This window comes from Hevea brasiliensis, chromosome 15 (genome assembly GCF_030052815.1).
Source record: "Hevea brasiliensis isolate MT/VB/25A 57/8 chromosome 15, ASM3005281v1, whole genome shotgun sequence".
NCBI classification, from domain to species: domain Eukaryota; kingdom Viridiplantae; phylum Streptophyta; class Magnoliopsida; order Malpighiales; family Euphorbiaceae; genus Hevea; species Hevea brasiliensis.
Genome location: NC_079507.1, coordinates 53,943,809 through 53,959,228, shown reverse-complemented (window position 1 = coordinate 53,959,228; position 15,420 = coordinate 53,943,809). Strand labels below are relative to the sequence as shown.

The window sequence follows — 15,420 nt, the reverse complement described above, 5'->3', positions numbered from 1 at the left end:
ACAAATCTTGTAGCCAGAAGAAGAATGTTAATACCTGGATATACAAATTACAGTTACAATGTTCAGTCAAAGCTAGGAAATCCATTTCTACATTCACAAATTGGCTAGCATTTTTATCCATAAAACCCACATAGCTAGGCTATGCTAGTCTGTCTTCTTTCTTTTTCCCACTTTTCTTTTTCCAGATATTAGCCCACTCTTTACAAAGACTGAAATCACAACCCTGAAGGATGATGGTACAAATAAGTGAATACAAGATAATAGACATAAAGAAGCAAAGGTTAGTCTAGTCTGATGAACGTGTACTCAACAAGGAACTCGCAGCTTCCAATCACTTGAATGGAACACAAAAGGCCTGGCCAACTATACGCTGCCTTAAGCAGTACCCAAGAACCCAAACAAAAAAAACAACCCTGCAAAACAAGAAAGGCTTATTAACTGGAAAATGCAGCTTAACAATTAATCATTGAGCCAAAGTGAGTAATGGAGCAACTAAAGCTTATCAACCCAAAATGAATATTTTTTTTACAGAGTCGCATATCTAGTGAACATAAAATTTGCCTTCAGGCCATGAGAAGCGACTTGTCAACACCTAAATCAAGAACAAAGAATGAGGCACAAATATTCCTTATATTCCAACAAATCCTTGAACACATTTTTATGCAAACTTTTCTTCCTTTTTACTAATCCATTAATTTATCTCTATCAAATCAAAAGTTGCAAATATTAGCGCTTCATTTCACCAGTCAGTGAACTTTGGCTTCTATAACAACACCATTCTTAAACTTTAATTTGTATCTTAAAACTCCCCTAACTTCGATTTAGTTCACATAAAAATACTCTTACCGGAGACCAAAGGTTTCTCGGTTAACAAGCTAACGTGGCACCTCCACCATGACATCAAAAGAATAAAATAAAGTCTCTCCTCCACAAAGGATGTTTCTTTCTCCTCCACATAATTTTTTTTTCCTCCTCCAACATTTCTCTCTCTTCCAATCTTTCACTGTCTCATTCTCACCCTTTGCTGTGCTTTCGTCTCAACAATGCCTCTCCACCTCTCCCTACCTTACCGTTTGAAAGATCATCCCCCTTCCCTTCTCTTGCAAGCACATCCCTCCCTCCACCCTTGTTGATTGCAACTTTGGAAGCTTTCCAATATCATTTCTTACAATGCAGGTCTACTACTACTACTACCATTTCATCCTCTTCTTCCTCCTCTAAACAACATTGTGCTTCCTATTTATAGTTGTCCATCCAGGGGTTGCCAAGCTCTTGGTAATCAAGAAACTCCTTTGAGGCCAAAGGCAAAATTGCTAATTCTTCCATTACAAAGGAGGAAACATGTATATCTTCATAAGCATTAATACCCTATATTTTTGTGAGTCTCTTTTTAGAGCAACCCAACTTCAATAGAAGTTCTCTGATGCCCACTGAAGTTGAATTTCCATACCAAATTCAATAAGAGTCTCCACTCAACGAATACTTTTGAAGAGCGTAAAGAAAAGCTCACAAGCTTGATGTACACTCAACTTTAGATCTAGGGAAGACAATCCTTTAAAAGATCTATGAACACCTCTTTTGGTATCATTCTACTTTTACAATTTCTTGTGGTGTTGATGTTTATGGATTTTGGATTCTGACATTGAATTTTTTTGATTTCTGTTTGACATTATTATTTTTTTTAAAATTTTCATGAGTTGATTTTCATTTGGTGTTTGTCGATTGATGAGGATGAAGTGGGATTTGAGGAGAGAGAGAGTGTTAGTGTGGATGCGTGTGTGCACGCACGCAAGGAAGATAAACAAATAAACAAAAGAATTGGAGCGAGAGAGTGACGCGGTGCTTTGGGTCGAAAAACGAAAAGAAAGTGTCCTGGTAGAATAGAATTCTTACTTCAACTAGGATTTAGCTTTTCCTATTTTATCTAGATCTTTCTATTGTATTTAGTTTATCTAGAATTCCTAAATAGTAGATCTATTTCCCTATTAGGATAACGATTTAGGAGATTAAAACCTCTATAAATGCCCATAATTTTAGATTTCAGTTAATAAAAATTTTTGTAGAGTTTTTCTCTCAAACACGTGTGTGTTGTGTTCTTTTGAACTTCATGCAGTGTTAGAGAGAGAGAGAGAGAGAGAGAGAGAGATAGAGAATCAAACCAGAGATAGTAAGGGAGAAAGAGAATAAAGACGGATGGGCGACTAGGCGAGAGAGAGAATAAGGAGGAGAGAAAATATATTCCAAAATCCAAATGTCTTTTTTCTTTTCCTGATGGTTACAACATCATTACCTGTAACCTTGATGCCTGCCACATCGCCACTTGTAACTGGGAAACCTTAAGTAGTGGTCTTACTGTTAACCCAATTAAAGTTGGTAAAGTTTTAAGATACAAACTGAAATTCAAGTATAAGAGAGTGAAATTAACACCAACTATTAGGAACAAGAAAACAAGGCATTGGGAAGGGAACGTTAAAACAAGGATACCTTTCCTTTCACTATAAGTTGCAGACAACTTAAGTTCCTCATGGAATCACCAAAATCATTATCTCTTCCAAACATAACATTAAAAAATTTCAATAGTACAATTAGAACATGATGTGACTAATAATTCCTTTTCTAACTCCATTCACCATAGTCCAAAAACCACCATTGCTTTAGGTTTTTGACCTCTCACTCATATTTCTAAGGGTCACAGGCTCTCTTTAAGATATCACTATTAACTTTTTAGGTAATTCAAATATATTTTCACCTTCCACAAATACATGCTATTTGTTAGATTGATTTATCAATTATCATCAGCTCAGTGGGTTCATTAAAGCAGTAAAATTGTACCAGTTGCTGGCTTCATTCCACTAACCTCATCTATATTTTAGCAGTGAAACCCACGTTCCCAAGTATTGCAAAGTAGTTCCACAACTGGCAAGATCCACAAGGCATGACAATAAATGATATCTGCAGAAAATTTATCCAAATTAACATTGTTACAATAGACAAGAAAAAAAGAAATATCTAAGTGTATACGAGCGAGCGAGCGAGCGAGCGAGAGAGAGAGAGAGATGCCTTTTCTTCATTTCAATATAGGGGCATAAGGAGCTGGGCATGGAGAGACAGTATGATCAGGTAGCTGGTTTATCAGATCAATTGTCGCCTGCACGCAAGCATTTAGAATTTTCTTTTCCAATCTAACCAGCTGAGTAGCAACTCGTTTTTTAGGGTTCAAGTTATGATCTGCCAACTAATTTAGCCAGAACAAAAAGAAAAAAGTAAATCTCTGTCAGCAATAGATAATGATTAAAAAATCAATAAATCTGATATAGCCAAAATTACCATCAATTCATCTTCACTCAAGCTAGTGGGATAGCCATCCAGGCGTCTCGTGAAATAATCCACAAGCTGATCCAACACAGCTTGTTCCATACAAGGGCTCACCTATACCACCCAAATAATAAAATCATTATGTTACCTTATCTTTGCTGCATATATATTGAACAGGGTGGGAAGTTACATGTGAAACCTTCTCTTTTAGACATTTTGAATCAGTACAGTTACCTCACAACAAAGCATTTCTATATTAGTGTAACCATCATTAAAAACAATAATAAATAAAAAATTCAGTGCATAAGGCTCCCCAGTTTCAGGAGGTTGAGGTAGGGTTTTTAGTCATGGAAATATTAGTGTAAATAAGGATTTAGTGAAAGTTCAATTAACTGGAATTTGAGAGTAAATAAGAAACATAAATCTTAATTTCTTAATAAAAAAAAATGAGATGTTTCACAACAGCAAATAATATACAAACTAATAATGTGATATAACTCAATAAAGATAAACTTACTGGACAGATTGGACCTTGAGAACAAATAACAGTTTGCATCTCAGAAGGATCCGATACATAGCCCAATCTCAAATAAGGAAGCACATCTGAGATAGCTTCTCTCTCCTTTCCTACATATATCTGCAGAAAGGACTCATTAAAACATTCAACAGAATGGAACCATACTCAAACCTTCATTGCTAGAAAAGTCTAATTCATACTTGAAAAACTTGTACTGAGAGTCTGCCATTTCTTTGAGCAACCATTCTCTTGTCTTGATATTGAGGATCCTCAGTGTTGAGTGCTGCCTGAAGCAAACAGTACACGGTGCAATATAAACACCATTGAGTTGGAGGGGGAAAAATGCAGATAAATTACAACAGAAAATCAAGATTACCTCTACCACAATACGGTCATAACGATTATCTTCATCAACAAAACCATAGTTTATAAGCAGTTTTGAATTAGGTTGTGGCCCACACCTGGAGAAAAAAAAAAGCAAAAGAAAAAAAAAACCTTCAATTTCATAATTAAACAATGCAAAGGCCCTGCAGAGAACAATAAATTGGGACTAGCATTGACAGACCAGACAACCATGGGTTCACCAGCCTTGTATGGGCGATCCACCACTAGTTCAACAGCACCATCAACCGCACTTAACATTGCCTTGCAGTTGCTCCTGTAAGCTAGCAAAGGGGGTCCAAGAGGAACCAAAGCAAATCTCCGAGCCAAGCTGACTTTCTGCACACAAAATTGCAACAACTGATCAATGTCTCATTTCAGAAACAGTTACATAAACAGAAAGCCATAGACATAAAAGCCTTGCTAAGTGAAATTGGACAGGGAAAGAGGGCTTGACTTGTAACAAATGCAACATTATCAACAAAATTGACCCAAACAGATCCTTCCACTATGATAAGCACATAAGAAAAACAATTACAGATAATCAAGTGAAGTAACAAACCCATTATTTCAGTATTTAATAAAAGTCATATTGGAGACTAAAGAGAACAAATTTTACCTGCAAGTGCACCACACAAGACTGAATTGCAACAAAAGCTTGTTTGAAAATCTCAAAAGGAAAGGCTTCAGTAGGTATATCATATGGATATTGCTGCAAAATGCAAATGAAGTAATTTTAAGAACGTCAGAAAAATAAAAATATTCAATCTTCACAAAGTTAGGAAATATCATAAAGAGAGTTCTGATTAACAAACAATAGTATTGTTTTCTAGGGCAAGTCATGCAAACAAGGGAATAACCTGAAACAGAGAGCCAGCCATGAACCATACAGTATCAAGCTCATCATATTCCCTTTTAATTCCATCTGCCCTTTCAAGAACTTCAGCCTAATTCACCAACAACATAATGTAGTCTTTGAACATATTAACTACAGGGAATTCCATCAAATTAAAATATACAGTTTGAATGACATATGATGCCAGAATCCATTATTAAATGCGAAAAGAGTACAAGCATGCAGTACCTTAGTGGGGCTCCCTGTCAGGTATGCCAATTCATCTTCTGACCACAGAAGTGGAGATTCCACAGCAAGCTGGCCTCTCCCCCGCTGACGATCAAGCTCTCTTATATATGGATACCAAAATGACTTCTTTCCTTGTTTCTTCTCATACATAAGATAGAGTGCCAAACATGCCAATTCCGACAATTTGTTTGTGGTTAAAAGTTCCGCTGTGTGAAAGACCAAGAAGATAAAAGAACTAGGCATATTAAAAAGATTCATGAGCATTGTGTAACCAGAAATGCAGCATATAACTTGTAGAATCTAAGAGCACAAAAGCAATAAAACTAAAAAACCAATGAAACTTAAAACCACAGTCCAACTTCATCCTAATTTTAAATCCATAAGACTCCAATTCGCACCAAATAATTAATAACGCAACATATCCCAAACAAACCCCCAACACAACTATCCAATACAATAATAAAATTCAATCAGTGAAATACTAAAAGAAAGAAACTGCATTAAAAAGAGAAACTGCACCTTACCAATGGTCTCATTTCCTAAAACTCTCTCAAGCGTCACAACAAGTGAATTGGGAACCGAAAACGCCACATCGCCAGCCTGCATTTATACACCTACAAAGCTTCACTAAAGCTCTAAAGAAGCAGATAAAGGAGAAGAAAGATCCAAAGAATCACCTGAAGATCCTCACTGGCGGCAATGTAATGAATGGGCATATGCTTAGCATTATGCGAAGGTCTCTCATGAAGAATCACTTTGCAAGGAGGCAATCCATTCTTGTGCATCCAAGATTTCAAATCCTCAAACTCCTCCTTCTCTTTCTTGCTCGCAACAACTCCACTACTACTCTGCTTCTCATCATCTTTCCGCGAATTAGCCACCAAAGTCTCGGAGCTCGAAGCGTAGCATACATTCCTTTGGCGAACGGATCGAAAGTGAACAGAGGATTTAGAGAAGTTGCAGAGAGAGGTTGAAACCCTAGAGTAAACAGCGAGAGGGACAATGAATTTATCGCGTACAGAAGCGAGGTCCACGGCAGGCAACATCTGTGAAGAAAGAGAAGGGATAATAATTGGGAATTGGGAAATCAGAGAAGGATAGAGGAATGGAGATTTGTGGAATGCTGGAGATATTTTTAGGCGTTGGCGGAAGTTGCGTAGGGTCGGAGGGGATAAGAGAGGCAAATAGCGCGAGAGCGAAATGACACTGGTTTGTGGAGTGGAGGCAGGAAACAAAATAAAAAGCCATCAACCTCCAGGATCCGGGCTGGCCTGGCCTGGAGTTCGACCCCACAAGTATAATTATTATTATTATTTTTTTACTGTTGACTTTACTGAGACTCGACTGTTTGAGTTAGTCCGATTTACCTTCACCTACACAGTGTTAAATTTAATGGATCTTTGTGATTGGCTCGTTTTCTCTAAACTCTGCAGTGACGCAAAGTGTGGTCTTCAAAGAGTAAAAAACACATTAAAACAATGAAGAGCACGCTCATGTTATTTTCTACCATGCCAGAACACGACGTGGCCGTTTTCCTCAGCAGGAGCTGGTAAGCAAAATCAAACAGTGAATAACACAACCTGGGCGTGTTCCAGGAGCTAAAAACATGTCCAGGGCGTTTTTCCTCTATGGCAACTTGTGGAGATAAGTTTTTTAGTCAACATTTCGAAGTGTTCCAACCTGTTTTGACTCATATTTTGTCTAGTGTAGATTTACTCTAAATTACTTTGTTATTTTCACTTTATTTATTTATTTTCCTATATCTTCTAGTACGAGTTATATTTTTATTTTATCTATATTTTCCTATTGTATTTTAATTTACCTAAAATTCCTATATCGTAAATATATTTCATTATTAAGTTTAGAAGAGGAAATTTCTCTCATCGTTAGGTTCGATTGTCTTATTCCTCTTGGGTTCACAACGTGGGTAGGGGTGAAGAAAGGGTAAATAAGAGTAAGGAGGGGTAAGTAACTATTATACCATTGTTTGAGAATAGTTGAGTTAATAAAAGATAAAGGTAAGTAAGAGTAAGGCTTATCATCCCTTACCCCTCTAATCCTAATTTTTCTTACACCCCAAATTGGAGTGTAAGCAGAGAGAGGTGAGAGCTGAAAATTATTATTTTTTTTTTTTTATTGTATCCTTAATTTTTTATTAAAAATCTAATTATACCCATTAAAAATAAACCTAGCGTACCACTACAAATAAATGTCTTCTCTCTCAAGTGGCCATACATAGTTTCTCTGCTTTCAATCATTTATTTTTAAATAGTTTGCTGCAATTATTATACTTCAATTATCATTTTTTTATTTGTTCTTTCAATAGTTTGCTTCAATTATTATGCTTCAATTATCATTTTTTTTTCTAAATAATCCATTTTTTATTCAATCTTTGTTAGATTTGTGCATTATTATTTTGATTTATTAATTTTATGATTTATTTATAGTGGACCATTATTATTTGCAAATTTAAGATTTATCATAATGAGTTTACCATTTAATAAATTATCTAATAAAAAATGATATTTTTGTACTTCTAATAATTATTTATCCTTCTTTCACGTCTTTCCAAACATGAAGAATATACATTACCTTTCCATACCTTTCCATTAATTCACCTCTTTCCAAATATGAGATTTTTTTTATTGTAACCCCCTTCACCCTTCCCCTTCCTTACCCTCCCTTATCCTTCCATTAATTACCCTTCCCTCACCCCATCCAAACAGAGCCTTATCGTTGGAAGGCAGAGGAAGGCTTCTAGTCTCTGGGTTTCTTAATTTTTGTTCTTTGACTTGATTTTGAGAGACATCCCTCTCCCAACTGAGTTAGACTGTGAATAGCTTTTGAGTGTTTGTGCTTGGTTTGGATTGCATGCAGGCTTGTTCTTTAGTGAGAGGGCCCTATCAAAGTTCTTGTGTATTGGGTATTAATTATGCTTGTGCCGACCATATCAACGACAGTGAATTGTTGGTTTTGCCTTATGCAATGGGAGGATTTATATTGCTCAGGTTTTAGCACATCTATAGGATCTATTTTTACACCATAACTGGGACGATCCTACTATTGGCTTAGAGTGCCAGAAAGCTCTACGGCAACACCTCTTGTTGATGTAAAGCCGAGCTTAGTTCATCAATTAAGAAAGGTGGCATCATCCATGGTTGTTGGTTCTTATGGGCTTTCTGTTGGGCTTGGGTCCCTCCTATATGGAGAACCCAATTATGTTGAAGCCTAAATGTTTATGGCCCATTAGGGTTACATATATATGTTTGCTTTCTATTGTACTAATTCAAACAGTCATAAATCTCATTTTAACATCCCAGAAACCAGAGAAGAGAAGTGAGAAAAACAGAGAGTATTCTGCAAAATTTTCTGTAGAATTTTTTAAGGAGGATAGTTCACATTTCTGAGATTTGGGAACTTTTTTACCATTGGATCAAGCTAAAATTTGGTCTAAAGCATCTTCACATCTTGTTCTTCATTGTGAACGGTGGAGATCTTGTTTCAAGCTCTGCTTCTACTATTTTTTATTACTTGAATAGCTGCTGTTTTTCATTGATTTTTAGCACAGACTAGTTTCATCATTTCTGGTAATTGGAAGGTCATTTGTGGTCTGATTGAGCTGAATTTTGGTGGGCACAGTGGGGACATATTTTTCTTTAATCTTAACAGTGGAGATAAGGTTTTGACAACTAGAAGGTGGACAACAGCTATGTTTTGGAGAGAATTCACCAAAACATAGCTACTGTCCATCCAAATTGACCACCTTCTAGTTGTCAAAACCCGATCTCCACCGTACAGATTAAAGAAAAATATGTCCCCATTATGTCCACCAAAATTCAGCTCAATCGAACTACAAATGACCTTCCAATTGCTGAACATGATGAAACCAATCTATGCTAGAAATCAATGAAAAATAGTAGCTATTCAAGTAGTCAAAAACAGTAGAAACATAGCTTCAAAGATCTCAATCGTTCACAATGAAGAACCAGATGTGTAGATGCTGCAGACCAAATTTTAGCTTGATCCAATGGTAAACAAGCTCCCAAATCTCATAAATGTGAACTATCCTCTTAGAAAAATTCTGCAGAAAATTCTGTAAAATGCTTCCTGTTTTCCTCTCTATTTTTCTCACTTCTCTTCTCTGATTTTTGGGCTGTTAAAATGAGATTTGTGGCTATGTGAACTAGCGCAACAGAAAGCAAACATATATATGTAGCCTTAATGGGCCATAAACATTTGGGCATCAATTTGGGTTCTCCACATAGGAGGGACCCAAGCCCATTAATTCTCCCCCTCTTGACTATGTGGAAGAATTTGCCAGACCAATAATCAAACGGCATGTCTCAAATTTCATTCTTGGTAGAACTTTTGTAAATATATTAGAACCATTATCATCAGTGAGTATTTTATCAAGTTCAAGCAATTTGGAATCCAAAACATCTTGAATCCAATGATACCTCATATCAATATGTTTAAATTTAATATGAAAAGTAGGATTCTTACCAAGATGAATAGCACTTTAACTATCACAAAATAAGACATACCTCTTTTTGTGAATCCAAGCTCATTCACAAATTTCTTCATCTAAAGCAACTTTTTGCAAGCTTCAGTAGCTACAATAAACTCAGCTTCTGTAATAGACAATGCAATGCATTTTTGTAATCTAGATTGTCATGCCACAACTCCCCCTACAAAGGTGATCAAATACCCAAAAGTAGACTTTCTCGAATCAATATTGTAACAATCGGGCTACAACCACTAGAGGAATTGTCCGCTTTGGCCATAAGCCTCACGGTTTTGTCCCATAGGTGGAATGGAGAACTTCTCAAGAGGTCACCCATCCTAGGATTTCTCTCAAGCGAGCACGCTTAACCCTGGAGTTCTTCCAACTCTCCAAGCTATTCCATCAAAAGACGCCTCTAGTGATTAGTTCCACCATTTTATATATCATTACTTTTTGAACTCAAGACCATCTCCGTGCTTTGCCGATGTGGGATTTGCCTAAGGGACCTTTCTTCACCCCTTTTGGGACTCAGCGGTCTTGTTGAGGTTTGCCCCACCATCGCCCAAGAGGACACTTGAGCGGCTCTGATACCAATTGTAATGATCGGGCTCCAACCACTAGAGGAATTGTCCGCTTTGGCCATAAGCCTCACGGTTTTGTTCCATAGGTGGAATGGAGAACTTCCCAGGAGGTCACCCATCCTAGGATTTCTCTCAAGCGAGCACGCTTAACCTTGGAGTTCTTCTAACTCTCCAGGCCATTCCACCAAAAGGCGTCTCTAATGATTAGTTCCATCATTTTATATATCATTACTTTTTAAACTCAAGACCATCTCCGTGCTTTGTCGATGTGGGATTTGTCTAAGGGATCTTTTACTAAACATGTCACACCCTACCCCTCAGTAAAATGCAACATAATCCCGTAGTACATCTAATGAATTACCTTGCTTCACCTATCGGTAACCCATTAAATATACTACAAGAGATTTTAAAACAATTTTCTTACTTTTTGAAAGTGGTGAGCTTTTATAGTAGGTATTAAAAATATTTACTTAAAGTTTAAAGACTAATTAAAATTTTTATACATTTTTATTTTTAAGTAAATTTTAAAAAATTTTCGGCAGAGTGCCATCTATATTTGGGAAAAACAATTCTTCAAAATCTGTGAAAAACACTTCCAATAATTTATTTCATCAAAATCAACTACAACCACAACACAAATCAACATCATTTCTCCCAACTCTATAATTCAAAACAATTCTCAATTCAATTGTCGTTAGAAATAATATTAAATAACTTCATTCATATTTCACTAAAGAAAATTTAATTTACACTCATGACAAAACTCAAAAATAAGTTTGAACATTACAATAATTTACACTTCCATTACACACCCAAAATAACATTTCAAAATTTTTATACATCTGCTCAAATAATTTACACACATATATTTACATGCATAATCAAAATCTAATATACATGGGTATAACTAAATACCCGTAAAAAACTTCAGTGTAGTCCCAACAATCAGCATCTCACTCAGCTGCATTTTTCCTTGTTTCTATCTGCGATAGCAAAGAAAGCTATTACTGAGTATAAAAATATTAAGTGGTGCACAATATAAAATATTTGTTATTAATTCACAATTCAAATATTTCATAATCACACTTCAATTTTCAAATCACATTTATCACAATTCACAATTTGAATATTTCATAATTTTCAAAGCTTAATATAATACAATTTGATCAAACAATTTAATAAACACAGTATTGCCAATCAATAACACAACTTAGGGTATGACACAAAATTTCTGAACATGCCATGTGTACACCATGACAAGGCATACTCACCTCACTAATTGAAATCAATGAGGGAGGTGGCTAGCTAGCTAATGAGTACTCATCCAAACTCACCTCCTGACTGGGAAGCCAGAGAGGGAGGAATATAGTCATACTCACCCCATAAATGGAGGAGGAACATAATGATATTGCCATTCCAAGTGTGAATAAAAAACAATTTAAATCAAGTTATTCAAACATTTCAAGCAAAACACAAATCAATTTCCAGTTCAAATTTCCATTCATAAAATGGAAACATAGCATTTCTTGAAATCCATAATTAGTACAACTAATTCACAATGCATAGTTAAATAAGTTTTCAATTAGAAAATAATAAATTAAAGTTTATTGTGCACAAACCTCTTTTGTCAACTTAATTTACTCAAACTTTTGTTTCTCTTTCGAAGATCCCTTTCCAACTGAAACACATAAATTTAAAGTGCTTCAGTATCCATTTATAATACTTAAATTCCAACAATTTTTTTACAAACTCATCCTTCCTATTACGGTTTATAAATTTTGGATTTTTCACATTTTTGTGTTTGGTGGCACTATTCATGTCAAAACGTTGACTTTTCTATACTTAATAGGTTTATTAGTTCTAATTGTACTCATATATCACATTTTGAGGGTCAATTTTATTGGCATTGATTACTAATTAAATTTCTAAGTCTCCTAAGAGAAATTACAATTTTTCAATTTTGGTCCCTGAAAAGGACCTAGGTCAAGTTGTCTGCATATTGATTTTAACCAATCCGAATTGAAACTTGGTTTTAACAATTCATACACACCACAAATGGTCACAATTTCTCAACTCAAATAAGGTCAACTACATCAATTGACCAATTCTAAACTTTTTCTCCAATTTTTCAAAATGCTCAAAACCCTAATCATATAGAATTCAAATTTAATGCATTCAAAACATATATACATACTTCACATGCATAACTCAACCTAAACAACCATTCAAACACTTCAAAATCACTCATTTCAAACCCTAACTAAGGCTGGCCGGAATTCTCTTTTGGTCCCCCAACAATTATTTTCTTTTGATTTTAAGTTAAGATCTAAGTTAATTGAGCCAGAAACACAACAAATAAACTTAAATTTCCAAGTACAAGTGCTTACCTCCACTAGAGTTTTCAATTCTTCCCTTCCTTTAATTTTTCCCTTTTTTTTCCTTCCTCTAAAGCTTTCTCAAGTTGAACTAACAAGTTTTTGTGGACTAATTTGGGTCAAAGTAGGGTTAAGTGGTTGGAAGAAAGCTTGAACTCAAGTTTTCATGGAGGTTCATTCATGGTGGTGAGGTGAGAGAGGTGGGGCGACAACTAGGGAAGAAGAAGAAAGGAAATAATTTTTTTTTTCAATTTTGTGTTGATTTTATGTGTTTTAGTCTTATTTGACTTGGTCAATTATGGTAGAGAAATTAAAATGAATTATGACATCATGATGATGTCATAAAGGTGATGTAAGTTGATGTAATAAACTTTTTTCTTTTTTTTTTCTTTTGCATTTATTTTTTCATTAGTTCTTTAATTTAATTCTCGATTCTGAAATTTTCTTTTCTCTGATTTTATTGGACAGTTAGGTCAGAAGTTAGCTCTAGGGGTGAATTGACCAAATTGCCCCTCTCTAGTTTAATCCGGTTTGCAAGTTATTCGATATTTCTTCTGGATCTCTGACCTAATTATTTGACCTATTTAACAACTCTTTTTTGTGATTTTCTCTTTTAGTTCTAAGGACCGCGGCGTCACATTTTTTGGTTTGAAATTTGGGTTAAGACTGACCTCGCAGTCATTTTCTGCGAAGGTCACCCATCGCTGTGACTCCCGGCTCATTTAATTTTTTATACTTGTTTTTCTTCTTTATACTTAACTATTTGGCAATTACTAATTATTTATATTAAGGGCTTATCTAGGTGTCTTAGATATGGTTCTAATTCTCTTAATTGTTCGGACCGATACCGGTCACCGGAATAGTAAAATATACTAGGCTATGCAAATAGGGGTGTTACAAATATTACCTGCTAAATCAAAATATGTATAACCAATGAGAATAGGCTTGTCAGTTCCAAAACACAGTTTTAAACTAGAAGTACCATGGAGATATCTCAATATCCACTTCACTGCATTCCAATGTTCCTTTCCTGGATTAGATAAGAAATTACTAATTGTACCAACTGCATGAACTATATTTGGCTTAATGCAAACCATAGCATACATCAAACTCCCTACTGCAGATGCATAAGGGATTCTTTGCATGTCTTCCTTCTCTTACTCACTAGAAGGAGACTATTTGACAGTCAATTTAAAAGGATGTGGCAAGATGTGCTCTTAAAGCTTTAGCTTTTGCCATATTGAACCACAATAGTACCTTCTCAATGTATTTTTCTTGAGAAAGCCATAACTCCTTGTATTTTCGATCATGGATGATCTTCATGCCGAGAATATGCTTATTGTGGGCCTTAACTCTTTCAGGATTGATAGTTTGAAGAAATAGTTAAGCATCTCTCCAAAACTTTGTTACCTCTTGTTAATTTATTTGAATTGTCTTGAGGTTTTTGGTTGAGAATTATTTATGATGTTTCTAATTGTTGTAAACCTTTATTATGATAGTGGAGCAATTTTAATTAGATTAAGAGAGGTCCCGTGGTTTTTATCCTTCACTTTGAAGGAGTTTTTCATGTAAAAATTGTCTTATTTTTGTGTGATTAAATTGTACATCTTTTAAGCAGCTTATTATTGTGATTATTTGCTGCACATATACTCAATTGTTGTTCTTCATAGGTTCACACAAGTAGAAAGAATTTATTGATTTAAATTATTGTCCAATTTACTTCCTATCACTTTCTTGGGCCCCTTCTTTGGCTATCTTCTAGTTGTTTATGAAGAGTTTTCTTTCTTGGTTGAGGTTGAATGTTTTCATTGGCTTCATGTTCTCTATTTTGCTCGAAGATTTTGCAGTGTGAAAATGGTGGGCAGCACTGCTGAGAAGTTATTGTCGAATCCTTGAGTTGCTAGTAGACCTATCTTGCCTAGGGTTAGACTTGTATAGGGCCTATGGATTTGTTTTTATCAAGCTACTTCTACAATTTGGGAGGGTCCTATTATTATTTGAACCATGTTTTGAATATGATGTTAGTTATATTGTTGCCTTTAGGCCTTGCAATGCAATTCTCTCTCTCTCTCTCTCTCTATATATATATATATATATGTTTTATTTAAGTTCCACTCTATTTTTTAATATTTGTATTCAACTTATTCAAGTTAAATTTTTTCTAAGTCACTATTAAAAGATCAAACTCAATAACTTAAAATTTTAAATACGAATTAAAATTTATTAATTTATAGTTAATTATGATAACTTTTAAATATAAAGAGTGAAAAAAAAAGTTGGAATCTTTTTATTTAGCTATTTCACTTTTATGTTTAGTGTTCATTAAATTTTAAGAAATTTATTAATTTATTATTTAATAATATCATCTAAATTTCTAAACACCAGAAAAGACCAAAAGCAAGAAGAGCATGGCTTTGAAAATCGAATCGGATTGATTGGTTTGACCAATTTAATTGGAAATCATACCATAATTCGATCTAATTTTAATATTAAACTCAGATTTCTAAGAATCAGAGAAAATCATTTTGAACCGAAAGCCCGACTGGATTTAAATCGATTTTCTAATTTGATCTACTCAACAAAATTTTTTTACAATCGGTAGCAATAAGCATTGAACACATGATTAAGCAATCATTTTTGGGCCAAATAGCCTTTAAGCTACA

The 15,420-nt window shown here is 34.9% G+C and overlaps 1 protein-coding gene across 1 annotated transcript; it reads right to left on the bottom strand.

Annotated features, from left to right (window-relative positions):
* Positions 1-7: 7 nt before the first annotated feature.
* On the bottom strand, positions 8-6,522 carry LOC110644641 (ribulose-1,5 bisphosphate carboxylase/oxygenase large subunit N-methyltransferase, chloroplastic). Its single transcript, XM_021797523.2, has 13 exons — positions 5,975-6,522; positions 5,822-5,897; positions 5,298-5,503; positions 5,074-5,160; positions 4,833-4,925; positions 4,398-4,552; positions 4,209-4,293; positions 4,033-4,119; positions 3,833-3,952; positions 3,328-3,429; positions 3,061-3,235; positions 2,858-2,952; positions 8-413 (listed from the first exon to the last, which is right to left on the bottom strand). The coding sequence occupies exons 1-11, from the start codon at positions 6,341-6,343 to the stop codon at positions 3,068-3,070; spliced, it is 1,548 nt and encodes a 515-aa protein (XP_021653215.2). The 5' UTR covers positions 6,344-6,522; the 3' UTR covers positions 8-413; positions 2,858-2,952; positions 3,061-3,067.
* Positions 6,523-15,420: the final 8,898 nt, after the last annotated feature.